The sequence below is a fragment of the Cyprinodon variegatus genome, unplaced genomic scaffold, assembly GCF_000732505.1.
Source record: "Cyprinodon variegatus isolate N-32 unplaced genomic scaffold, C_variegatus-1.0 Scaffold919, whole genome shotgun sequence".
In the NCBI taxonomy this organism is placed as follows: Eukaryota; Metazoa; Chordata; class Actinopteri; order Cyprinodontiformes; family Cyprinodontidae; genus Cyprinodon; species Cyprinodon variegatus.
In genome coordinates this window covers 74,362-101,863 of record NW_015151372.1, presented here as the reverse complement: position 1 = coordinate 101,863, position 27,502 = coordinate 74,362, and the positions used below count along the sequence as shown (strand labels likewise).

The 27,502-nt window shown below is 39.9% G+C and overlaps 1 protein-coding gene across 3 annotated transcripts; it reads right to left on the bottom strand.

Moving 5' to 3' along the window:
- Positions 1–675: 675 nt before the first annotated feature.
- Positions 676–16,279, bottom strand: tnfaip3 (TNF alpha induced protein 3). Of its 3 annotated transcripts, none has more exons than XM_015398238.1 (9): positions 16,175–16,279; positions 10,088–10,484; positions 6,504–6,694; positions 6,274–6,415; positions 5,952–6,122; positions 5,689–5,869; positions 4,627–5,612; positions 4,316–4,524; positions 676–3,822 (listed from the first exon to the last, which is right to left on the bottom strand). In XM_015398238.1, the coding sequence occupies exons 2-9, from the start codon at positions 10,392–10,394 to the stop codon at positions 3,541–3,543; spliced, it is 2,469 nt and encodes an 822-aa protein (XP_015253724.1). In that variant the 5' UTR covers positions 10,395–10,484; positions 16,175–16,279; the 3' UTR covers positions 676–3,540. The 3 variants fall into 3 exon arrangements, with proteins under 3 accessions (XP_015253724.1, XP_015253722.1, XP_015253723.1); XM_015398236.1 differs by lacking the exon at positions 16,175–16,279 and adding an exon at positions 13,802–14,117; XM_015398237.1 differs by lacking the exon at positions 16,175–16,279 and adding an exon at positions 13,496–13,794.
- Positions 16,280–27,502: the final 11,223 nt, after the last annotated feature.

The window sequence follows — 27,502 nt, the reverse complement described above, 5'->3', positions numbered from 1 at the left end:
ACCGAAGTTCTTTAGGGTTACTTTTTGTTGCAAATCTGCTAATTTTATATGCAAAATGATGCATCTGTATTGAAGCATTGAAAAATGGTGTTTTCGAAGATGAGACACAAACTGTATTTTATTTTATAAAGATATATGGGCTTCTCATTTAATGTAAAAGACTGCTTTGTGGTCTTTCCTTTGACAGTCTTCAGATATGACCAGTAGACAGTATATTCCTGGATATTATTGGAAACTTGAGTGGAAGGAAAATGCTTCGTAGTTAAAAAAAAAGTGAAGAAGCAACAAACCCATGAATGTGTTTAAGTGTGACAGCTTCCATACTGGATGCATTCACTGATACAAGACCAGCCCTTACCACAGCACGGAAAATCTACTCTCTACTTTGCTTAGGGTGATGCTTCTCTGGTATAAAATATCTAATGTTACATTAGAATATTGAAAGATACTTCATGTTGAATTCATATGAGCTGTATTGCAATACTTAGAACTTAACTTTGCATTTATTTGCTATTACCGTCACTACTAACCAAAATAAAAGCTTCAATCCAGTTTTAGTCTCATTTTTAGCAGTCTTGTTAAAGCAGCCATTCAAGCAGAACCACACACACACACACACACACACACACAATACGAGCCAAGAACCACAATAGTCAAGAGTTCTAGTAAAAATAATTCATATTTTCACAACATATAAATTATTGAATCACACAATACAGATATTTTGATATGAATAAATACTTAACAAATAAAACCAGGCTTTTTTTTCATACAATATCCTACTGTCAAAAGAAACCTCCAAACAATTTGCATGTTTTGTTACACCTTCTGCTTTAAACCAATGCTTTCTCTACCGGTGGAATGTCCCTAGACAAGTCCTAAATGCCTCAGCAGCTTAGACAAATTATGTGCAATTTATATGATCTCTTCCCAGGCAAATAACAAAACAAAAAAAACATGTCAGAACCCACCTCCAAAAATCTGTTAGGATGGGTCCCGATGAGCTGACCGCTAATTGGTCTTTAATTGATTAAGGTTCGTCTAGAGGTGATTAAAGCACAGAGATCTACGCACGGGCCGTCAGCATGTGTGGGCTGGCCCGACAGCTTCAGTTACAGTTGAATGAAAAAGGCAGACCGGGAGCCTGGTTGTCATTTCTACACTACAGCCACAGATGGACATCTAGAGGAGTGGGCGTTTGGCAGCGGTCTGAGGCGAATGACTGTTGCTTTTCAGGGTATCTGCAGATACATATTTTCTCACTGGTCAAACCAAACAGACATTCAGGGAAAGAAAAGGGGAATCTTCATGTAAGGTAACATAGGATCGGAGATGTCAATATGTGGCACTTTTAAGTTTGTCTAGAATAACCCAGGCTGGCCGTTTTAAGGAGGTAACAACAACTGTTTTGATGGCACATTTTTTTCTTTTTTTTTTTTTGTCTTTTGGCAAAAAGAAGAAAAAAAACAAACAAATTTATCAAAATACATTAAAAACTTCCAAAACCAACAAAAGGAAAAACAGAAATGTCAGTTTTGTCTGTGTGTGTATCATACAGACGCACAGAGCCGTGCATTCTGCTGTTTGTGTTGTAAAATGAGGCATCGGGTTGGAAGGTCCTACAATATGGACTAGGTTCCATATTCACAAAACCATTTTGAAAGGTGGGAGGGCTGATCTGTGACACCCATCAGGCCCCCAACACACCTATTATGGTCTGTAACATTTCAGAAGTACTTAAAGGCAAAACTTATCAAAGATGAGCCCCGATAGCAGCGCCGTCACGAGAAAAACGGCACTAAACACATTCAGATGGGATTGCTCTCAGACGCCCCATACTCATTCCCATATATCCGACTGGAGCGAAAAAAGAGCAATGAACCTTTTAAGGGTTTATTGACTGACGCGTCGCCAGGGGTCGTGTTTACAATCTCACCGGAGCTGCGTTTGCATGTGCAAATGTGTGTCATGTGTCTCACTGGTAGGACCGGAACTACTACAATACAGTATGTGTGCGTGTAAATGTTTCTAGGTGCTTAAATTGCAAGTAAACATGAAAACAATGTCCAAGGCAACAGATCTGTTTTGGAGAAGAAGGAAAGGAGGAATAGGATGAGTTCTGTCTTCAGTGTGTGCTCTGCCTTCTGGGCCGCTGACACCAGCGTGTCGGCTACGATGGGGAAAGGCTCATGTTTCTGTACATGTAGCACCAAAACTAGCAGGGACCTGCCCTGTCTGTCTCGCTCCGTTTAGTCGCACGGCTTGATTTCCCTTTCCATTTCAAGCTAGGTAACCTGCAGAAGTGGTAGTTTATGGGTTTTACTTGAAAAGGAAAACTGAGCAATAGAAGGTAATCATTATTTGAGAATCGTATAAAACTGATCTTTTGGCAAATAGGACTTAAACATAGAGGCATGGGCTGGTTTCTGTGGATCAAAATCGGCACTGGTTCTAAAATAAAAAATTAACAAAAAATGTTTCCAAAATGATCAGTTAAGCTCCTCACGAAATCAAAAGTGATGTCACCAAACAAAGATACACTAATCTAATCATAAATCAGTGGTAAAAAAGACTTTTTATTTTGTTTGAGGTGGAGAATTTCTTAGAAATTGAAGCTTGTTTTAATCTTTCATGAATCAGAACTAATAAACTGGAAAAGCAAACATTATTGCATTCTTTGCTTTTTTCTCATATTCAAAGAGACTTAGCAGCTACCAGAACTATTTCTTTTTCTGTTTTCTTCAACAAAAACAAGTACCTCTTGCCTCAAACATTCGTGTGCAAAACTGTATTTTAAGTCAAGGTTGACATATTTTCTTATTCTCACACCGGCCCATGCCTAAGGACAGATTTAGGCCAATTGAACTCCAAACATGTGAGGACCATTGCATCTGCTCAGTTTGATTTCACTTCTGCTTCTTACTTCCTCTGACTTCTTAGCCAGGCTTTCCGAACTACTGCATCTATCACTTCAAAACAGAGCAAACGCTAGACAGACAGGCAGACGGATAACACAGGTGGGTTAAGACAGACAGACACGGTAAAAATCCTTGGCTGTGGTCTATAAAGCAATGTCAGATGCTTCTTGTTAAGCCAATATACAATCATTTTGTCCGGCACGATTCCCTACGTACCTCTAAATACATACTGTACATAAGGGTTCAGTCAGTTGCTCGGACATGGAGCCAAACCTCGGGCCGTGTAAGAGCACACAGCGAATCAGATGATAATAATTGCACAAAGAGGTATTCTGGAGGCCATGTCTACAGCAAAAAAAACAACAAACAAACAAACAAAAAAACAAAACACACACTCATTCATCCCCTCCCCCTCGGACACACACTCTCTTCACATTCGACATTAGGGGAGGGGGTTGATTTTCAGGCCATAAGGTTACTAGTTAGTCACTAGCTAGTTAGTTAGTTGGTTAGTTAGTATCAGAGGTGCATTGACTGGCATGGGGAGCCCGCTGCAGGGCGGAGGCTCCATCTTGCTACCAATGTGTGGTCGTCCTCGTCGGCGTGGTGTGCTGCGGCGCGCTCAGCCGCGGTAGATCTGTTTGAAGTGGTCACACTCGTTGCAGTAGCCCTGTTTCTCTTGGTTGGCATAGTGGTCGCAGCCCTGCGTCCGACACTTCTGCTTGGATTTTTCCTTGGGCGCCTGCGCCCGCCTGCCTGCTTCCCTGCCCTGGCCTCGCGTGTGGCACTCCGGGCAGAGGTCCGTGCAACCCGGGGACACGTTGCTGCAGCCGCTCCGCCGGCACTGAGTCTGGGTCTGGGTTTGGGATTGCTGCGAGGATCTGGGTTTAGCTGCTCGGTCACGCTTCAAAGCAGACGGGAGGGGCAGAGACAGAAGAAGGACAAGGTCAGCAGGAAACCAGGCGTGCAGAAAAGGATGTTAAACCTCATGCAGTTTAAAAGTTGTTCTTGTGGGAACGTTGCAAAAAGAAAAATAAAACAGCTGCAGGGTAGGAGAGGGTCTATGGATGGCCATCTGCAGGTTTTCTGGCAGAATTGTCTATTACCTCTATAGCTCCAATCGCTAACCAGCTTCCATTCTTATCCTGACATTATGATGCTGCCACCACCATGTTTCACCAATGATAATCGCATCAATCTGCATATAGCTCCATCCCTGACCTGTCCTGCTGCGGTTCTTGGTCTTCACAGAACAATTTTTTTCACTAATGCTCAGGCCTTCACATATTCTGGGAACAGATTACACAAAATCTAGATCTATTTTCTAATTGGCTGAATTCTAATCTCAGCCACAGATTGACAAAGACAGCAAAACAAAAGGTGGGGTAGAGACCTACCATGACCAGAGGGGGGGAGTGTGGCGTTCGATGCGCCACTTGATTAAGACGTGCGCTTTGCTCTTTGACGTAGCACTTATCACAGTAGCCCTCCAGCATCGCCTTGCCCACCGCCCCGCACCCGGACCCCCGACACCGCGTTGCGTTCTGGAAACCCGTCTCCAAACCTCGCCTGCTTTGGACTGGGGCAGGAGGGGGAGGAGTCAAGCCTGGAAAAAAAAAAGAAAAATTGGGAAACGACTTTAGTAAAAAGTCTGGTAGATATTTGGAAACCACTGCGACAGGCAGGGTGAGGTGATGTCAGGACTTACGGTGGTTGGTCTGATAGTCTACATAGCAAATAGTGCAGAAACCCAATTTCTCCGGAGTCCCAAAGAACTGGCAGCCGGATCGTTTACAGCGCTGGGCCAGAGGAGTCTGCCAGGCGGACGTGTGTGCTGGGGTGAGGGTGAGGCACGGCTGCTCAATGTCTCTGGCCTGGCTCCAAGCCGAGGCCTCAGTCCTGTGGTTGCCTTGCTGCGGCTCCCCCCTCTCTGGGGCCTGCTGCCTCTGCATGCAGGGCGGACACAGGCCGTTGAATATCCTGAACACCTCCTGCCTGCACATGCTGCATCGCTCCGTCTCCGAGTCGCAGCCCGCCCACTGGGTCCAGCCAGGGCCTTGGGCCGGGTGGGAAGCGATAGGCGCCCCGTTTGAGGCCGGGGGTCCTGTAGCAGCCGTTCCAGCCCCGGGGGGCCCGTGGTTCTGCCTGGCGTTGAAGCAGCGCTCGCAGAGGCCGTCGTGCTCCACGCTGAGGGTGAAGAGGCAGCCGGGTGTTTTGCACTTCATGGCGTGTGTTTCGCTGTAAAGGCTGAGGCTTGGTGCGGTGGGCGGGGCCGAGCGAGGACTCGACAGCACCACCCCTCTCCCAGAGGAAGAGCAAGGAGGGCTGCTGCTTCGGGCTCCTCTGGAGCTCACCTCCGTCTCCGCTCCTGCCATCATTCCCAGTCCTCCCTGAACGCCCTTGGTCTGAACCACCCCTTCTATCCTGGCCCCGCCTCCTGTGGTGGCCTGTCGCTTCTCAAAGCATTCGTGGCAATGAGGCTGCGTGTCCACGGAGACGTAGAAGGTGCACCTCGGGGTGGCACAGCGGATCTCGATGAGGGAGAGCTGGGACACAGAGAAAGGCGGCGGTCGCTGCGGCTGGGCGGCCCAGGCCTGCTCTTTGTCCTCCTGCCAGCGCTGGTACTCATGGTTGACCAGCTGCAGGTAGTCCTCCATCAGGTTCATGTCTTCAGGAAGGTTACCCTCATCCAGCCTAAGGAGATGGACATGGTTAACTTCACCTCGGTTTGAACAAAGTTAAAAGGAAAGGAGTTATAAATCAGACATACTTTGCAGCTTTCATGATCCACGCGGTTTCATGACCCAAACCGATGACGGGGATCTCTATGAGTTGCAGGTAGTCGTTAAGCAGCCGCTCTTTCTGCGTTTGCTCCTTCTCTGTCAGGAAATGGACCTTCAGCTCCTCGAAGCCCACCCTCTTAGGGTTGATCAGCGGAACAGCGCGGATCTCTACAACAACACAAGCCTGTTTTTATTCCTCCACACACACGCTGCATCACACCCCATCGGTTCCAGCCATCTCTCGTCCTACCTGGACCGCTGTCTTTGACGGTGATGAGGGGTGCGAAGTGTTGCGAGTCATAGCCAAGCACTATCGGGTATTTGTAGCACTCCGTGGGCAGCCAGTGTAGAGGCAGATAAATCCCACCCACATTCAGAGGGGAGATGGAGGAGCCAGATTTCATACTCCTCACCACCTGGTCTGTTGATGGAAACCAGAGAAAAATGTTTAGCAGAACTGATTCAAACAAAAACAAGTTAAAGATCTCACTTATCTTAAGGCAAAGGACCATAAAGCTCTTCATAAAAAAGATTAAACAGAGCTCCAACATGCAGCTTGTTTTATTTAGTACCTGCGATGACGACAATGGGTCTGCGGAGGATGTTGGAGAGGATGAAGATGTGAATGTCTTCCAGGGAGTCAAACTGGAGCCCATTGCTACTAGAGACCGGAGACGCCATCTTTACGATCTTGTCCCACTCGTCTTCCCAGTTCTGGGACATTGCAAACAAAACCAATCCAGTTATAAATGCCTCTTCATTAAGCCTCTATAGTACTTTTAACGCAGGGTTTGTTTAGTACCATAGTGGTGTATCTCAGTCCTGTCTGGGTGAACTCCTGCGACTGCAGCAGCTCCGCCTGGAAACGAGCCTTGAACACAGCCGTGTCCGTCTCTTTCAGAACGCCGTGGAGAGCTTTGCGGAGAACCAGGTCTGTGTCCTGGACGCCGAGCATGTACTGCGAAGCTGCATGCAGCAAACAGTTCCCGTCTCCTGCAGACAAATACAAACGCCACAGGAGATTAGTCGTTTATTTTGCACACTGGATTCTCAAAAGGTGCGTGCTCATGTTGAAATACTGGTGGACGACTGCGGTCTGTGTGCGCGCCGCTTGTGTGTAACTAAAGGGTGGGGATTTCCAGGCTGCTGGGCTAATCATCGCTATCTGGTTTGTAGATTATAACTTGACCCTTATATGTCTAAAAGCTCACACACAATCTTCAAACAGGGTTTTGTTCATAAAAAAAGCTTAGCTGAAATTAACTTCTATTGAAAATAACCTGCTTAATGTGTCTTTAAGCTGCTGGGTTGCTAAAAGGAAGCATTTGTGTGAGCAAATAAAAACCCTGGAATTTTATTTTGACTCCTTCAGCACTGCTGGGTGTTTTTTCTCATTGTGAAACAGGAGAGGCTGTATTTGTCAATGTGTGCAGCTCTGAAATACCCCTGTTGTCACACTAAACACAGGAATTTCCCTGCGCTAACTTCTGCTTTTTCTTTGCTTATGCATGCGAGAGTGTGTTTGATCCCTTGTCTGATCCCAGCTCATCAATGCTACTCAGCAGGTCCTGTACTTTCCACAGAGGCGTGACTTGGAGAAGAAGGAATGTTAGGGTTTTTAAACTACTGTTATCATCAGCCGATGAGGACGTGATTAATGGGCCCTCCGATAAGGTGAGCCCTCACATGTATGGCTTTTACAGATCCTGTGATGTGTACGTTTTGCTCTGCCTTGATGTCTATCCAAAGTAGCTCACAGAATTCAGTCAACAAACTTTAAAAATTAACATTCTTAAACATAAAAAAAAGTGTTTTTTTATCTAACACTTTAAAAATAAAATCCTGTTTTCCTTTAAGGTGGAATCAGAGCTCAGAGGAGAAAAAACAAAAAATGATTCCCTCCTATTGCAGACTAGCAAGCTGTTGTTGCATTTCCGTCCTCTTGCATCACACAATGCAGGGCTCTACGGTGGTAGAAAAAGAAGACATCCTCAGCAGCGACATACACAGACACACATTGTCGACAAAACGCCCTCTGACCATGAATCAAGAGCTGTCGCCCGAAGATGAAAGACAGTTGCTTCTGTCCCGTAAATCTAAGTATAGATTGCTTCACCATGCTTGGGTAGAAATAAATAAATAAAAGGAGTTTCTGCTGCCACTGCTGCTCAGCTGGCTGCAGAAACAACTGAAAAAACTACATCAACATCCTTATCATAACTCATAACTTCTGCAGCTTATTGACTAGATGCAGCCTTTTTAATTTACAGAGAATAAAAGGAATTAGATAACACTATAGTTTCATTTGTAAACTTTGGATACAGTGATGCTGCCCCTCCCCTACCTGCTGCTATTTCTCTCATACCAAAAAGACAGCAGTTTGGACTCGAAAATTCATAACATGAGAACTAAATTACCACTCCTTTGGAGCACTATTTGATAGGAGCAATAATTAAAGAACTCTGGATAAATAGCGCGCTATGTTCAACTCAAAGATGGAAAAATGTTGAAATATTCCATGCACAACCAAATGTAATAATCATACTATAACTGACATTAATACTTAATGCCTTTTTTGTGATAAATAAAAGCCTAACCCTACATGTTTTTGCTTTATATCCAGCAGGTTAAACGATGAAAATCTTTTGATGTTACTGATGGAAGTACACAACTTAAAAAGCCAAAAAGGGGAATCCAGGTTTTCGTGTGGCGATTTCTGAGCTAAAATCAGAACGATGCACATGAAAATCCCCCCCAAACTGTTCCAATCCTTAAAGATTCACAACCAGAAGGAGTATTAAGAGAACCGTCTTTGCTGCTAAAGTATGTGGAGTCAGTTCATTGTAGCTGAACCAATCCTGCGTGAAGGGGACACATGACAGACATGGGACGCTGCTTGGAGGAAAATCCCTCGAATGCGTTCTAGACGTCCGAGAGTAGTCACAATAAAATTAATGAGATCTCACTTTGCTGGGATGGAAAGAGGAAAACGGATATGAATCTTCTGCTCTAAATTACGCTGCAGTTTATGTTGGTTAATTCTATTTATTTGTACAAAATCCTAAGGGGGTTTGAGCTTCTAGTACAACTTTAAACAGGAAACAGCCTGGGAGAGGGAAAAAGAAGGATTTTTGGGAGCTATTTTAAGTAAAAGGAGATGTTGGAAGCTCTCTGGAGGACTTTCGTCATTTTATTTCGTCACATTTTCTCAGCTGAGGTCCAGTGACTCAGCATCCATCAGTCAGATCCTCTCTGAATATATATCTATGTGTGTATGTGCGTCCGTCCTCTGCTCAAAGTCACGTCTGGGTCCTTCAACGTTAGACTGTCCGGCTCTAACATTCTGCCTCATCAAGCCAGGAAATTTCACTCAGGTTACTTACTGGCAGCCAAAGTCAGCCGGGGGTTTGTCATCAATAAAAAAGGTCTAACTAAATGAGGAACTGCGCCCTGATGAAAGCTGCAGTGAGTCACTTGGGTTATTACTTCAAAATCAACAGGGACCCTTTGGGAGAAAACATTCAGTAACTCGGATTAGGTCAGTAGAGGAATTTCTCACATGAGGAAGGAAGATTTTTTTTTTTTTTTTTCCGATGGAAACTTAAAATGTTAATGTCAAACTTAAAATGCAGACTGATTTCCACTTCCTGTTTTTTTTTTTTTTGTTATTAACACTACAGCTGGTGATTTTCTTGAAAATGCCCTGCTTATCTCTCCCTTTAAAATTTATGGACTGATGGAGTAAATTCTGGCAGGTATGCTTCAGATCTAAAGGTCTCTACACACTTCTTGCGCAACCAAACGCCCAAACAGAACAGTCGAGGGACAAACCAGCAAAGCTGTAACTACTGGAAATACTTTGGTCTGAAAGCTCACCGGCAGTAAACAACACGCCACTGAAGTTTCCAGTGCAGAAACTGCGATCAGAGGCACCGTGGCGCCCTTTTGTGAATGTTTGCCTACCCCGGGATGTTCCCGAGGTGCAGGGCGCACGCAACAGAAAACATGACTTAGCAGCGGGGCGCCATGCTCAGCACATGAAGAAAAAAAAAACATTGGTGCTGCTATATGAGTCTCTGAAAGCGGAACTCGTGCACCTTAATTGTTGTCATTTACAGTAACCCTGCTTGTGAGTAATGACATCTGAGAATTTCAATATCAAAAACCCATTGACTCATAAGCTAAAAGCTTCTGCTGTAGAAAATGAAACAAAGGCCACAGGCGGTAAAAATGGCAGCAGTTCCTAAAACTGTTAAACTTCCACATTCTTGGTGCAAAAATAATCTAAAAGATTATGTGACAAAAAAAAACATCAGAAACATCATACTATCAAAACCTAAAATGTTATCACACAGGGCGGTTTCCCACCAGTTTGATGCTCCTTACCGTTGGTGCGCAGCGGCACCATCTTCTTCAGTTCCCGACACCAGTTGAGCTTCTTCTCCTGCTCCAAAGACGCCTGCATGGCCCGGTCCAGGATAGCGGCTTGCACCACCTCCCTGAAGGCCTGGGGGAAGTGGTTCATGGCGATCATCTCCAGCGTGTAGCGGTGCATCCCCCGCAGGTGGTGCATGAGGCCCCCGCTGGTGGCGGGCTTCACCACGTCGTTGGGGACGCGCTGACGGATCTTCACCGCTTTCAGTAGGTTGGACACGAACAGGAATTTGGGGAGGAAGTTCTGGCCCTGCGACATGGCGGACGGACGGGAGAGTGGAAGGAAGGGAGGAAGAGGATCGAGGAGGAGGACGAGACACTAAGCGGCGATGATGGAGCAACGTGAAATCTGGACAGAAAAAAAATGGAGGAAAAGGAATGGTTATTTTACAGTGGCAGATTATTCAGATGGGAATTTTTCGTGGAGAATCCCCTCGAATTAAATGAGACACTAAACACATTTTAATTTATAGCCTACTTCGGAAAGCACCTATAAACAGAGAAACATTTATCATTGAGTTTATGAGATGTTTTTTTTTTTACTTTTAAATGAAATTTGTTCATTAAAACAGAAAAAAAAAACAAAGGTTGCTTTATAGTCTCTCTTTTGAGAGTTTTACCCAACAGGGTGTGCCACTGTCCTATGGAGCTCAGACCCTCCCAACAATCATCTGGTGTTTTCCAGACTTTCACCCTGGGCCATCCAGTGTTTTCCAGGCTGATGGGAAGGTCACAAGGTCCCCTCCCTTCACAACACCCCGCCACTTTCAGGTCTTTGTTTAAACATATCAGGGTGTTAAGTTAAGACACAATAGGATCCTGTTACCAAGAGATAAAACACCCTCTTGTACTAACACTTATTAATATGTAACACTTTATAATCGTTTATCTTTAGAAAAAAGAAAGAACATTGATTCTTGTTGCTCATAAAAAAGTCATTGAGCATATTAATTATTACAGCTTTAATCATTTTTCTAATTAAACCTTAGTAAGCAACATCACAGCAACAGGTGAAGAAGGGGAAGCAGCATTTCAATATTTTCTCTGCTACGACTATTATAGCAATAACAATTGAATCAACTATTAGCATCATTTAATAATTGAAGTTTATTGATCTCACATTAGAGAAATTTACCTCTGCATTGAACCCATCCGCTTGGGGAGCAGCTCTTGGTGTATATCGAGGCTCGATGCAGGCTGCCTTTCTAAAAAATACACCTATATAAAGTTAGAGGGTCGGATTCGTCATTGAACTAGTCATGTGACCCAGAATGCCTCTTTATTGCAGCCTGAGCGCCTCTTAAACTTGAAAAGTTTCTGTTAGGCAACAACACAGATAAAATACTTACCAGTTCAGACATATTTCTAGTTATCTGATGTAGGATTTAATCTAGATGGGTAAACGCGACCCGGTCTTTACAAGTAAATCCACGGAATGATGCTAGTTGTCTTAAGCAGCGCGGAACCTGGACGTTACAGCTCTAGTGCCCCTAGTGGCTGAAAGTTATACAACACTGCTTTAAAAGATATTGAACTGTAGAAAGTTTATGATGTTTCCCTGTTGCTAACTGTAATTGCGTTGATTTTATCTTCTACCTAAATGATCAAACTTATTTTCCCAACTTTAAAAGCTGAACCAGAATGCTTGGCTTGATCCAATTTATGCTCTATTGAGAGACAGAAACTCTTTTCAAAGTCTAACACTGTTTTCCCCATTCGGTCTCTAGCGGCAGTAGTTTTAGGGATCAGTTGATTTGAAGCTAAATGTATTTTTTCACAAAATTACAATTCTACTTTTATAGTGGTGAAAATACTTCTTCTGAGCCTGCTGAATGGGCAGTGCTCAGCCCGTATTTCTCTGTAGTTTTAGGTTTTTGTTTATTTCCAGACATCTTCTTAAAAGATGTGATCCGGGGAGGATTCAGAGTAGAACCGCTGCTCCTCCACATCAAGAGGAGCCAGTTGAGGTAGTTTGGGCATCTGGTTAGGACGTCTCCCTGGTGAGGTGTTCCAGGCATGTCCCACTGGGAGGAGGCCCAAGGGGAGACCCGGAACACGCTGGAGGGCCTTGGAGCACCTTGGGATTCCCCGGAGGAGATGGCCCGAGTGGCTGATGAGAGGGACGACCTCAGATAAGCGGAAGAAGATGGATGGATCTTATCTAAAGTACTTTTAACCCTTTATAGAGCGCTCACTTAAATGGTTTGAAAATCAAAATGTCAAGCCAATAGTTTTACTGGAATTCAGGACATGACCTTATTGCCTTTGTTACATTAAAAAAATATGGATATTTTGATGGTAACAATTTCTGTGAATGTAATAACAAGAAACGCTGACTTACCCGAATAAATTAATAAAAAAAGAGCTTTTATAAGAAATTCATGAAAAACCCTGAGAGTGAAAGAAACACTTTTTTTTTGGTACAACATAATCTTAGAGGCATTAATGCTTTTACTGACACTTACATTTTTTACTTTATAAACCTAATATTATTGTTAACTAGGCTTATTAGCATGTTAAATTTACTTAGCTTTTCAAGTAGCTTTTTACCTTTTTTTTTACTTGTTAACTTTCTTTTATTTCTCGACTTAATTTACAGTAGGTAATATATCACTCAAGGGCTGATCTAATTGGTGAAATGCCAAAATAAGACGTACAGCCATGTAGCAGTATATTTGCTGAATGGCTGGATATAGATCTTGTGCTTCTAGATCTCGCTGAGGGGAGGATGGGACTCCATTTGTAAGGGGTGTGCAAGGGATCAAAAATGGTAACTTGCCCTATAAAGAGTTAACTTAAATGACTGTTAGATGGAATAGGTATGTGGTTTATAAACCAATAATAAACCTAATGCAGGCTTTTACAAACTTTTTTCTTGAATTTTACCTTGATACCAGTTATTAGGACATATCTTCACCAATATCATAAATTTAGATTTTTCTTCCTGCACTAAAACTGTTATTCTTTACTTCTCTATATAGGAGTTGGGCATGGTGGGTTTTAAAGGACTATTTCAACTAAATTAAAGGTCAGCAAGTGATTTTTTTCAAATGTCCACCCTTTATCCTCACATCAACAGGCTGACAAAGAGTCAGTGGATGCTGCTGAAGTTCACAACCACCTGAAGGCTAAAGGGGAGCTTCTCTCTCCAAGCAGCAGCAGGTGCAACAGCATCCAGGCCCTGTTAAAGTCACTCACTTCCAGGCAGCAGCAGCAGGCTGGATGACTGCTGCCCCAGCAGCTACACAGGCTGAGGGGTTAGCATAGCTAGCTACACACACACACGAATAAAGAAAAAAAAAGACAACAACAGGAGACTTTGCTGACGTTAAAGGCTTACGTAATTGCAATGACAACTACCTCTGAGACAATGTAGTGATCGGCGGCGGTTTGGATAAAAGAGAGCTGCTGAAATTAGTCCGTTTAAACGCTCCTTCCTCCTTGTTATCCGCTCCTAGGGGGTACGTCTTTGTAAACAATGGCTGTCAAAGCCACTGTCGTGAGCAGGTTTTTCCTCCATGTCCCCAGAAACACGACCAACATGTTACTCAAGGCCCCAAAAAAACACACATGATGTGTCCGTTAAGTCCCAGCCCCTCGACGGGGGAAGAATGTAGTCCAGGCCAAAAAGGCAAACAGGAGGAGGGGGGAGAAGTGTTGTCTTACCTGTGTAATATGTCGGGGGAGGGGGGTGGGTGATAACAAAGCCTCCCCGGATGCTCAGGCTAGTCCACTCTCAGCCACTTCACTCAGCCTCACCGCTGCGGCTCTCGGCGCCATTCAAGCCTCTCTTTTTTTTTCTCCCCCCTCCACTATAACGTCTTATTCAGAGCTCTGGTGGCTCGGAGGAGTCCTTTCGAAAGACTACACTCATCCGCTGGTGCTCGTTTTTAAAAAAAGGAGAAAAAAAACTCCAAGTCAAGGGGATTTCCACACGGGGACTTTCCGTCCACCCATTTTACTCTCTCAGTCACTAACTGCAGTTCTACCGCACCGCCGCTAGGGGGCCCCTATCTGACTGTCTGAAGCGATACTGAAAAGCATATCCCACCTACTGAGCACAAAGGAGCCTTCAGTGAATGAGAGAGACAGGCCGCGTCACACTCTATTTCATGAGACAGCCTTAGAAATAAATCATTAACCCCCCTAAAAAAAAAAAAAAGAAAAAAGATCAGCCTCAACGAATGACTCAGGGATACGAAGAAAAAGAAACATTTAATTCATAAAATAAAAAAAAAAAGGCTTTGACTCACAAGCTGCTTTGTGCGTTTTTAATTGACATTTCAGTGTTTGATTTCATTATCATAAATATATTATTTTGACTGTTTGGAAATTATGCTCAGAGGATTTAGAACAGAATTCCTGACATCTGAATTCTTATTTAATTCTTTCCTGTTTTTTCTATCGATTTGTGGGTTACTCAATTATTTATTGCAGGGGTCTTCAACATTTTCCAGGACAAGGGCCCCCAAACTGATGGCTCGATGAAGCGGGGACCCCCTAATTATATATATTGTATGAAATTGCGTTATATCAAACTGGTTCTATAGTCACTCTATTACAAATGGAGTAATGTAGCGAAAGTAATTTCGCCCTGGGATTATTAAAGTATTTCTAAATCTAATTAATGGTTGATGGGACAGGTGTTGTGAATGAAATGGTGCCCAGCTTGAAAGAGCTTCTGTGTGTCGCTGAATGTGTGCATTGATGACTGAAAGATATCATGAAAGATAAAGATATCTTCTGCCTCCATTTATCTGTTTACAACAGTGTGTTGAATTCATTTCAATGTGTATTTAAAGACATTGGAAAGAACTGCAAGGGGGGATATTAAAAAAAAAATCTAATCAACCAAAACTTTTGAGACCCTCAAGCAGCACCTGGACCCGTAGGGGTCGCGGACCCCTTGTTTAAGACCTATGATTTAGTGTTTTATGCATATTCAAGAGGCAGTTTCCTCTTCAGAATCAGAATCAGAAATACTTTAATAATCCCAGAGGGATATTACTTAATTATTTCTGTTGATCGTGTTAAGCTGAATAAACCCAAAATACAATAAAACTGCACCTGTGTAACTTAGATGTTCCATACATTAACAAAGGAAATCTAGTCAAAGTATGTTTAGGGTCTGGATACGTGCAGAAACAGATATTATACTATGGAAACGCACATTTCAAGATTTTAATTCCCTGCCCCATTATCTAAATGTCATAATCATACATCCATCCATTCATTTATCTATTGATCTATCCATCCATCTACCTGTTCTTTTATTCAGCCTTTATAATTATGTAATGTTGAACTTTTGTAACTGGTCTTGCAGTGGACTGAAAACTTTACTAATTTGAATTTTGAAATTTTTTTTTCTCAACTTGATCTACATGAGAAAAACGAAAATGAGACCTTCCCACATTTTCAAAGGTGCTAAAACGTTATCTGCTTATCTTTTGGTTTAAAATCTTTCACATGCAGGTGGCTTTTTAAGAAATGCATGCAACATTCAACCCATCCGAGAGTACTATATAAGCAAAAACACTGCATACGTTGAAACCCACTCAAATATTGGCACTTCTTTTGGTTAAGGTGGTTAACAGACTTTCTTTATTACTGGCTATGTCAGACTGTGACAAAGCCCATCAATGATCTGTCTTTGGCTCCATCTCTCACAACATGACTCTCAGAGATGATACGAATGAAACAACAAGAGAAGCAATGTTTTCAAAGCCTTTATCTATTTAGAAAATAACTAACACAATTCAGTAAAGGGCAGGAATTTATTAGAAAAATCAGCATTTAGTTTGTTGCTTTGATTTTTTTAAATAAAGTAGCATGTAATGTTACTGTTAAAAATAAAAATATAGGCCAGATTTTGCTGTCTTTATTTGAGAAAAAGTTAAAAAGTATGTCATGTTAAACAGAGAAAAAAAACAAATTCTTAACCACAATTTCATAAAAGACAAACCCTTCAGCTAATATCACATTCCAGAAGAAAATTTGTTCTTGGAAAATATAAATGACATCCAGAAATATTTAACTTACCTGTAAAGATTCAGGCTGAAACCATCTGTCGTCTCATCAATGGGAACACTGGCCCATGTCTACTTGTAGATGTTCATTGCTCATTTTCCACTTTCCTTTCCCTTCTCTGAGGAAAGCCTCCCGGTTCCCTGTTCTTCCGGACAAACACTGGAAACCACAGCTCTGATGAAGGGAACAGAAACCTCCATATCAATCACCTGACAAGCATTCCTAAAGAATGAGCTCACTGACTCACCTTTTAAAGCTCAATTCTCATTGAGTCACCTTCTACATAAAAAAAAAAAAAAATCAGAAGTCACACAAATCTTCTACAGATTTTATGTTAAAAGTTCCACATTGGGTCACATGCTGCTGAGTCGCTGTCTGTGATCAATACAGACTTGTTAATGGTTGCAATAAAAGCAGCACATCACAAGTACATGGAAACCCCCAGAGGAGACAATTGACCCACTGATCTGCTCCAAATCAGCAGTTCTCAACGTCTACCCGCTCACTCTTGTCGGAAATGTAGAGAAGAGGTCATCAAAGTATGGATGAAAGAAGGTTCAGTGTATTAAAAGACACAACCACTATTGAGCATTTTTTCTATGGATAAACTTAACATGCACAAGTGCACCCTCACAAACAATTACAGGTGCTTGGCTCCAGGTACTCAGAGATTCACTTCCATATAGAAAGCCCAGATTCATATCTTCAGGTAACACAGAGTATATGTCAGACTTAATAATACTACTTCAGTGATAGTTTCAAGGTGTTGCTTTATTGTATATCTCGTACCATGTCTTTCGGTTGTGCTGTTCTTTTTTCATCTCGTTACAGGTGATGAAGCAGACTGAAAATGTTTTGTCATTGTCTCCTTTCTACCTCCTCTTTCTTTCTCTTTTTTTTTTTTTTCTTTTTTTCCTTTTTCTTCTTCTGTTTTTCTGCTCTATTTACATTGGAGTGTCCATATAAACTGTAAAACTCCCTGCATAATTATAATAAAGCAATTTATATGCATGAAACAAGTGGAGCAATATGGCAATTGCCATACTGCTACACTTCTGAAAGTAAAATCTGTTGGGCTCTTTTTGGCATCAAGACAATTATTCTTATTGCCACATTGCCAGACAGGACACTGTTCAAAAAAACAAAAAACAAAAAAACACATAAACTTCATTTTTGACACAGACGTTCATAGTCTAGAAAATAAAATTCAACTTTGTCATTACACTGTCACAAGTACAAAGCATTGAATTTCACACTCTATATTTAAGCCATCCCCTTGGGGAGCAGTGTGTTGCCATTGTGCGGCGCCCTGGGAGCAGTGTGGGGTTAAGGGTCTTACCCAGAGTGGCAGTCTGTGGGAGTGGGGCTTGAAACTCAGAACCTCAGGGATACAAGCGCAATGACCCAACCACTTAATATTTTTGGAACAGTTTTACAAGCCTCTGACAATAACCTCCAGTATGTTTGGCCCTAATTACTGCTAAAAGACTTGCTGTGAAGGAGTGAGATTTGTTAGGTCTCCTTAATCCCCTACAACATTTCAGCTCTGCCTATAAATGTTCTAAGAGGCGATGATCAAGTCTCCTTCACTCTTTCCTTTAACATAATCTGATAATATTTATTATTATTGTGGGAGTGTTTTACCTAGTGGTTAGAGCAGTGCACTTGTGCTCTGAAAAGCTTTAAGTACCCGGTTCAATCACCACAGCCTGCACTCTGGGCCTCTGAGCAAGACCCTTAACCCCACACTGCTCCCCAGGTGCCGCACAATGGCAGCCCACTGCTCCCCAAGAGGATAGATTAAATGCAAAGTTAAGTGAGATTAATAAAGTTCAATTTCTAATTTCTATTAGCTCAGCTCTTGAGATATTGCCCTACTATTTCCACTACATGTTCTTTTCTTATGATGCCTCTTTTTTTTTTTTGTTAAGTTCACAAGCCTCTTCTGCAGCAGGAAATACCAATGACAAAATGCTGACACTCCTTTCATTTTTGATGCCCTCAAGGTTACAAAATCCCCTGTTTTCCAGACAGAATGGCGGCCATTATGGTCAAACACCTCAATTGTAGTTTCATCAGAGCTCAGCATGAGGTATCTCTTCAAAGGAATTTGACCTTGATTGCATTTGCAAAATGTAATTGGTATTTTTCTGTGGTTGGGGTGGTGGTAATGACAGCTGCCTCTCTAAATGGCCTTTCAGCCCAGGTCTGTGCAGATTACACCATGAGTAAAAAACACATTTTTACCAGCTTCTGAAAGCATCTTTACAAGGTCTTTTACTTTAAATACTCTCATTTTACAATAAAACAATTAGTCTCTAGGTCACAGGACCCATCTCTATAGTAAAAAGTGTGATGGATAGTTGCTCCCATACTGTATATGTTTACATTTAATGGTTTGAGCACAACATGTCACCTACTGATATCTGTAAATTGTACCAAGGGTTTGAACCGGAGTTGCGAAGTCCACTGTAGTCTTTGAGATTACAGAATAATAAGGAAATAAAAATATCTAAAAGATAATTGTAGTTTTCATGATGTTTGCCTGATAGAATTCATTGTTATTATGATCCAATCTCACCTAAAGCATGAACACCTCAGATTTATCAATACAGTAGATGGTAAGAAATAAAATTCAGTCAAGAAACTGTTTAATGGTTAAAATCATTATGAAAATAAAAAATTACCTTCTATTAATATGAGCACTCACACGGTCTGGACGGTTCAAATCATAAATATAAATACAAGACAATACAGAAATCCTTATTATTAAAAAGCCTGTCAGTACAACCCTCTTTTCACCAACACTTCAGGCAAGTCAAATGATTTTATTATTTTCTATTTCACTTATATTTTATTTTATTCTTGTAACTATAACTTCTTATAATCAAATAGGCATTTTTTTAAAAAAAAAGCTATGAAATCAAAACATTTTTAACCTTTTTTATTTACGGTTTTCTTTTCTAAATCTTGTTTTTATATTTTAAAGAACATACAAAAGAGAAAGAAAAAAATTCTCCACTGATACTAGGAGATAATAAAAATATTAAGGAAATTAACAAAAGAAACCCATCACAAAACATATTTCCAAAAAAAAACAAACAAACAAACAAACAAAGCTTTAATGTTGATAATTCAACTTTATAAAGATGGGGATAACAAAAAAAAAAAACAACTATAAAAATCTAACTAATTCATTATTATAACCATTTCTAGAAACATGAAATTATTTAGTTAGAAAATAGCTTGTTTTGTATAATTTTAACTGCATTTTCAAGAGACATTTTTCTTTCTGTATTTTGGTGGTATTACTAATCATCTACTGCTTCTACTGTATGCTGTTTGCAATGTACACAGTAACACATTTCATTAATTAAACATGCAATGACCTATAAGAACTTGAAATGCACCAAAAATAGCATGAATAAGCTACCTATTTAAGGCCTTTATGAAATATCCAAACCATTCTTTTTTAGGGGGGTGGTTCCCTTTACTGCATACAAATCCAATGATCACCAACAGAAAATGGCTGTCAGGCAAATATGTCCATACAACCTCAAATATCTACAAAAATTTCAACAAGTGTCTCTTTGTAAGATGCAGAAGAACCCTTTTTTGAAACTACCGAGAAGGTCTTTGTATTATACTCTGACCCTGTTTATCAGAACGATCAGATCATCCTAGATGGTTTGGTTGAAACTTTTAAGCCCAGTCCATAATTTCTTAATAGGGCGGATACTGAAGTTAGTCATTTTTTTTTCTTTAAAACTATGATTAATACTCTAAAATGTTAGATAGAATAACAATTAAATTATGACTGAAACTTTTAATGGAAGATACCGGCAGAGGTGTGGTTTTTGACTTAGTCCCAGATTTGATAACTTGAGACTAACTTGGTTGTATTTTAAACTGACCTGTACTACTTATGTGTGACTTAGTTTGAGCTTGAATGACTTAATGCTCCTAAAAATGTAAAAAAGTCAAAACTTAATGAACAATTACTGACATGCATTGATAGTCTACTCACATCAATTAACCCTCAGCAAATTATGCTAGCTAAAAATTACTTCTTAATGACCAAAAATTAAAACCATAGGATTTAGACTTGACTTTGAACTGGGGAAATCATAGCATTAATATAAGTGGATCAAGAAAGACTGCTTTAGAAATCAGGTTCCTCAAGCTTGGCTGAAATTTTCAACTGCACACAAGGACAGACCAAGCAGCATCCAGAGTTAAAACAAAGTTGGAATTTTGAGAACAAGAAAGGGAAAGGTTTTGGGAAAAATAAAGGTAAGGCTTATTTGATCAACAATGGGTCTCAATGCAAAAATGTAAAAGAAAATTGGAAAATAATCCTCAAAAAGTTTAAAATTGGCAACGGAATGGTTAAAGAAGTCTAAATTAAAGGTTTAAGAATGGCCTTGTCCTTAACTCTATTGAAAACATACTACACTTAAAGACCAGAGCTACAGCAGAACAGCACGCTGCTAAAACTTGGACTCAGCCACACTATGTACATATATGGTTACAGGCAAACACGTGGATTATCTTTGTGTCGTCCTTAAAAATCACTGCATTTGTGTTCTACATAGTCATTTCTCCCTAAAAAAAAACGCAAGTAATGAAATGTATCACAGAAAGCCCAAAATGAATAGGACATTGATGCCAATAATGATTCTATGTAAACTCCTACCTGGAAATGTATGCAGTGGAAATCTACATAAAGTGTTAGAGTTGTTACTTCCTCCCTGCATCTCCAACACACACGAATACAAAGGTACACATCAGCATCAAATCAGGTTTTAACACCAACACATCTAAAAGTTGCAGGATAAAATACATAATTGATCCAAATAGCATTTTCTATCTGGTAAAAAGGAGATGCAGGTATAGAGTACCACTAACTAGAAAATAATCACTGTGATTGCTTCCAAAAAGCAGAAGCCTGTTGCATATTTTTTAAAAGTCCACGGCAAAAAGTGCAACCTTGTAAAGTCGTACGCTGGAGCAGCAGTACCAGAGTCAGTGAAGGAAATAGTCTGAATCAAGTTGCGAAAGGTTGGTTTTGTGTTGGTGACCGCTAATGACAATGAAATTCCTCCATTGGTACAATAGGAAATAATCTAGTTGTTAAGTAAAATGGGTAACACCACACATCCTGTGCAGAGGTTATTCATGAATTTACAGAGTGCCTTCACACAAAAGCTTGCTCAACTTTAGTGCAGATGACCTGGAAGATGCTGTTTTTGAAGCCAACAGCAAGAAGTCTCATGCAATGGCCTTCTCTGGCTGGACAGTATTGTGTTTTTTGATGAGAATCCAAGACATTTTTGTCTTTGTCACTGAGTGTTTGACTGACATTAACCTTTACATTGTTAGACAATGGAAAAAACAAGGAAAAGGTGTGACTGTTAAGGTTTTTCACTTCCTTGATTGCAGCAGTGTTGGAGTGTTGAATGAACTTGTTCCTTCATGGGCTTTACAGTAAATGCCCCATGTTGTGTGTACAATGTTACATCCTCTTATGGTGGTTTATGTTCCTCTTCCATTGAAGATATATTTTACTGCTTTGCAATTGAACACTCTCTAACGTTGCAGGTCAATTGAAAAAGGAACCGCAGAAACTGAAATCACACTTTTATGATAATGGAGACATTACCGTCCACCGTCCATCTGCTGGTAATCCAGGCGCTTTACATTAATCTATAAGCTTCCTAATACACACCTCTATAAGTTTTCTGGAGTCATACGTCTCTTGTGTTCTGACAGTGTGGCCAGTCCCTCAGAGTGACTTCTGAACCCAGACTGTTCCATTGGAGCCCCAAAAGCCTCGGAGCCCCGTCCCGATATGAGTTGTCAGAAAAGCGGGGAGAACCCTGGGGAGAACTTTGATGAAGAACATCTCAGTGTTCTTCTGGCTTCTCTTCTGACTGGAAAGCACCTCAGAGGCAAATCGAAACCAACCTCCACAAAGACAACACTTGAGACAGATTTGGTATGTGTGTGTAGGAGGGTAGGGGGTTAAAGCTGACACCACTTTACTATTGATTGCCTTAAAGCTAATATTTTTTTTCAATTTTCTTTTCTTTTTTTTGTGTGTTTGTGTGTGTGTGTGTGTGTGTGTGGGGGGGGTGTCTTGAACCTCAAAAGGTTCAAGCTGGTTTTGATAGAGGAAGGGATCTGGGATATAACTGTTTAAACTGACTGACACTGACCTCTAGTGGCATCTTTCAGCAACAAAACACAACATTTTTTCAAAGCAATACATTTTATTAATAAATCAGCCATTTTTAAATATTTAGAAAAACACATTCACACAAAAAGGAATTACAAAGTAATACACAGAAAGATACCATAAAGCAAATACAAAAAGAAAAAAGAAGTAAACAAAAGGGCAGCAGTTTTGGGCAAACTGCAGGCAACTTTGAAGAGGGTTGTGGGAAATAAGGTAAAATATGAAGAAAAATAAAAAATTCTTTATCACCATGGTTCTACTTAGTGAAAAATCTCCATTTACGCCTTAAAGTACCTTATGGTAAAAAGTTAATGGCTGTATTCCCACACAGAGAGATCATGTCGAAGTTCAATATACAGCAAAACTGCAAACAAATGTCTTTGTGCTTTTGCTTTCTTAATTGAATATTTTTTATTTGTTTTTTTCCACTTAAATCTTATTGTTTTTTAACCATAACAGCAAAAAAGTAAACTGAACAAATAGAAAAAATAGATACCCAGGTAAAACTTAGTGCTTCTGTAACATTATTAACATATTAATTAATTTTTTGTTTCAATCCTCTTTCCTCGACTAAAGTCTTGTAGTTCATATTTTCCCATTTTTTTTCTTAATTGTGTTTTCTGTAGCCTTAAGATAAATGTGAATTTTTTCCAACGAGTAGATTTCTTCTACAATTTCAGTCCATTGGGCTTTTTTGTTGGTATTGTTTCCTTTCCCCACTCCCTGCTGATGGCTTTCTTGGCTGCTACCAGAAATATATTAATTAGATGTTCATCATGGGTGTTGATGGTCTTTTCTGTGTATATGCACAGCACCATACGGTTCTTTTGTATTCCATAACCAAATATGTGTTGCAGGTCTACACTGATCAATTTCTTTCTTTATTTATTATGTCTTGACCTTCAGCTGACAATATATCTTTTCCTCTTCTTAACTGACTGCTGTATGTGACAGCAATCAGCAGAGCCTTTAGTAATAAGAAAACATTAAAAAGAAAAAATTCTTCAAATAAATGTATTTTTTGTCTGATTATCATAAATTTAGACTTAAAAAACAAAAATCTAAGTCTTAAATTAAAGATATTTTTCAGTGGGAAGAAAATCTTTATTGTACAATTTTGATTAATATTAGATTTTCTTTCAAAATTTACCAGGGAAATATGTATTTGCATTCATGCAAATATCCCGTTGTTCACCAAGAGTACAGTGTTTAGCATTCTCAAATAATATTTAAAGTTTTTGTGCACAAATCGTTAAATATTCTTCTTAGGAAAGAGTCCTGGGTCCTCCCTTATGCTTTCCTTTCCTTACATCACCTCAAAAGTTTTCAAGGTTTAAGGTCTACTGACTGAAATGTTCATGAAAAAAAAAATTGGTTTTGAGTGTAGTGAATCATTTCTTTGTTGACCTGGATTTATGATTTAGATCTGCATTTATTTTAAAGACACAAAATTGATTGCTTTGAGTTTAATGCTAGATGTCAAGGAAGTGTTATGAAAAATGTCCTGGTATTTCAGGGTTAATGGTGCCGTGCCCTCTGGATTCTCATGGCCTTTGCAAGAAAACAGGCCCACAGCATCACAGCGCCTATACCTAACTTAGAGAGGCCTCTTTAAAATGTATTTCTAGATTTTTGCCAAACCTTGCTGATGTTTTTGCTGCTGAAAACAAGTAATCTTATTTTACTAAAGCTTACAGTGTCATACAGTAAAGGCCCACTAGAGTTTTGAGATGGTTAGAGGAGAAACATGCTGGCTTCCTTGAGATTTTTTATATATATTTTATCACTGGCTTAAAACAATAAATGAAATATTAAAAACAACGTAATATCAGTCATAACTGATATTACGTCATAACTGATATAACTGAACATTATACTTTTAAGGGGTACCTACTTTCCCTTTTTCTTTTACTACTGACAATACTAAATACAATGTATGCAGCATTCAGCTGACTCAAAGGACTAGAACAATTTCAATTACATGCATAGAAAATAAAGCACAGAAAGCAACCAAATCACAACGATCTCATATTTACACGCCTGTAAACAGCCCTTGAGTTGTAAATTCAGCTTTCTTTCAAACCAAAAAATTGGGGATCCAGAAGTGGATAATCCAGGTCCAGAAATTAAAATGGTTTTACAGAGATTAGTCCCAACCATTAATTTTTCCAGCTCCACAACATGGACATGGGGCTGATCAGCTGAGAGGATAAAGGAAAAAACTAGGCAGATTTTTTACTTTCTTGACCTAGAGTATCCAACTTCTACAGTTGCATGCATCAAGGATCTGACAGTAAACATGCAAGGGGAGCCAAAGATAACTCTCTTTTCTTTTGACCTCTCTCAACATTGACTTCACTGTGGGTGGTGACAGAATAATGGGAGGAGCTAATCTAACATAGCGGTCAGTAACACTGCAGATAAGTGAACTCCTGTGTGACACCATGGCCACTTTCTGGGGTAACAGCAAGTCATTTCACAGTTCTCAGTCTGATTATCCTAAAATGTAAACCTTAAAAATTACTGAGTCAAATGTATTATTTCCCATATATTAAATGATATTTAAGTAGTTTAGTATTTTTATATTGTACCTTTTTGAATTTAGTTCAAACATGTACGTAAAATAAAGCCTATATATATTTTTAAAAAGGGTCAATGTGAGAATGTTACTGTCACAAAAACCGTAAATTTATTACTAGCACACCATTACATTTGATCGCTTGTGGGTTTATTTATCTAAACATCTATTAGAAATCAAATCAAATTAAAACAGCTGTTCTATAAAAGCAGAGTCAAACCCTCCTTATAAGGCAGAAAGTTGTACTCTTCAAACTTTCAAAAAAAGTTAAAAAAAACAAACCACTTAACTTTGTTTTCCAAGTTTGAAAATCCTTCACTTCCCATCCAGAAAGTTTTCTCAATTCAAAATGTCTGGAGTAGTGTTGAGTTCCAGGCTCATGCAAATTGAACGCAAATAATAGGAGTAATGGGCAAGGACGGAGCTAGATAGGGGGCCAGGGGTGGCCATGGCCACCCTTAGCTAATCATTGGCCACCCCTGTGGCCACCCGTACCATTTATTTCCCTCTAATACAGATGGTGGCAACAGTAGTACTCTCAAGTGGAATATTAACATTTAAATTTTTTTAATATATTAACAATTACTTGACAACAAAAACACTAGTTAATTATGCACATCAATATACTAACATTAAAGATAAGTAGAGAATTTATGCTCTTTTCTGAAATAGATTTTGTATTTTATGGTGTAAAGAGATACGTCTCTGCAAGTCATCTAGGAGTCTTCAGTGAAATCATAGATAAATCATTACTTTAATAAAAACGTATCAAATTATCAATTTATGTAGATATAAGTATTTGTAAATATCAATTTTTCTAGAAAGCATGGATGTTTGAATATATTTGTCTATTTGTTAGCAAAGGTTGTGGGAAAGTATAGTTTGTCTTTATTTAGAAAATATTATATTTTGCTCGTTAATTTTCCTGTTGGAACAGTGAAGACCGACCCTGAGGTGCTGGCGCCTATCTGCTTTCGGCCACTCCTCAGTCTACATTGGTTAGTGACTGGCCACCCTTTTAAAAATGTTCTGGCTACGCCTCTGGTAACGGGAAGTCATTGAGGTCGTTGTTGAACTGTAAGATCAGATACTGGCCCATACCTCTGAAAAGGGAATTCAAACTCCTTGATCAATAGTTGCTTGTTGGCAGTAGTCTTAGTTGTTAAAAATAAAAAAAAAGAAAGGGAATAGTGGAATTTTTCTATTTCTTTTTGGAAGCACACATAGCCTAATTAATATAATCTATTAACATAAAGCAATATGCATGGTGTGGTTGTTACATATCAGATACACTGGTCATTGGCATGGCTATCATTGGTCTAAACAGTTAGGGACAAATTTTCCACTTTGATCAGCCTAATAATTATGGTAGGTCACTTCTTTGATTTTATTTATTTAGCTCAGGCTACTCGTACGTTGAAAGGGCAATATTACTGCCATTATTGTAAAAAAAAAAAAAAAAGTGGTGCGCCACCAAACATCTTCCTGAGTGAAACACTGATGTAAATGAACATGTGAGGCCTTTTTTGTCACCTAATATAAAGGCAAAGGATTATAAAAAATTTTATTTGCTTTTGGACTGACTTAACTTAAAATAAGGTACGCTACTATCAAACAAAAGATATCCTATTATCAGTAGGTTTTTTTGAACAGAGAGGGAAATGTTAATACACTGATTTCAACTTTCTTTTCAATTTCTCCATTTAAAAACTGCCACTAGATGTTTAATCTTGGAGCTCCGTTTTAAAAGGGGCCCTCTCAGATCTAAATTTATACAAAACAAATATGTTTAGAGTGTTGTTTAGTACAGCTAAGATATGAACTAATATAATCTCAGTTATCTATATAATTTCAGAGTCATACGAATGTAGGATAATGAGTGTAACATTGCACCTTTAGAAGAAGTGAGTTTTTGGGAATATAGTGTACAAATCATCGATCATAAGGAAGTGTCTGGCTGGGAAAGAATTGCCTGTTAAATATCTACAACTTTCCAAACTCTGCATTTCCTTCACTTTTTTGTTTTAATATCCTCCTTTTACTTTCTCCTACTGCTCCTCCTTCTCCTCCTCCCTGCCCCGTGTATCACCTTGCTGTCACTTTACTCCCCCCTCATTTCTGCTGTACATTCAGTTCTGTCTCCACCCTTTTTTCTCTGGGAAATTGGAGCTGTCAGCACATGCCGAGCAAAGTCTAACTGTCTGTTGTGTGTGAAGGTGGGGCTCCTCTCTGGGTGTGTGCGTCTCTTTAAGACTTTGACTTGCACGTTAAGTTTCTTCCTATGGCAACACCGGGAACAAATAAAAATAAAAGACAAAAGCATAATTTGCATCTCTGCAACCGCAGAATTTTTTGGCATCTGAACTGTCTTTAAAAAGGAAGCTCATACTTAGGCATGACTATTTTTTTTTATCTTACAGGGAAGTTTCCCATGGCAGACTAGATCATGTAAGTTCCCCTATGCTCTAAAATGAAGGTAGAATTGTATATCAGACAAGATAAAAAAAAAGAGAGAAAACAGATC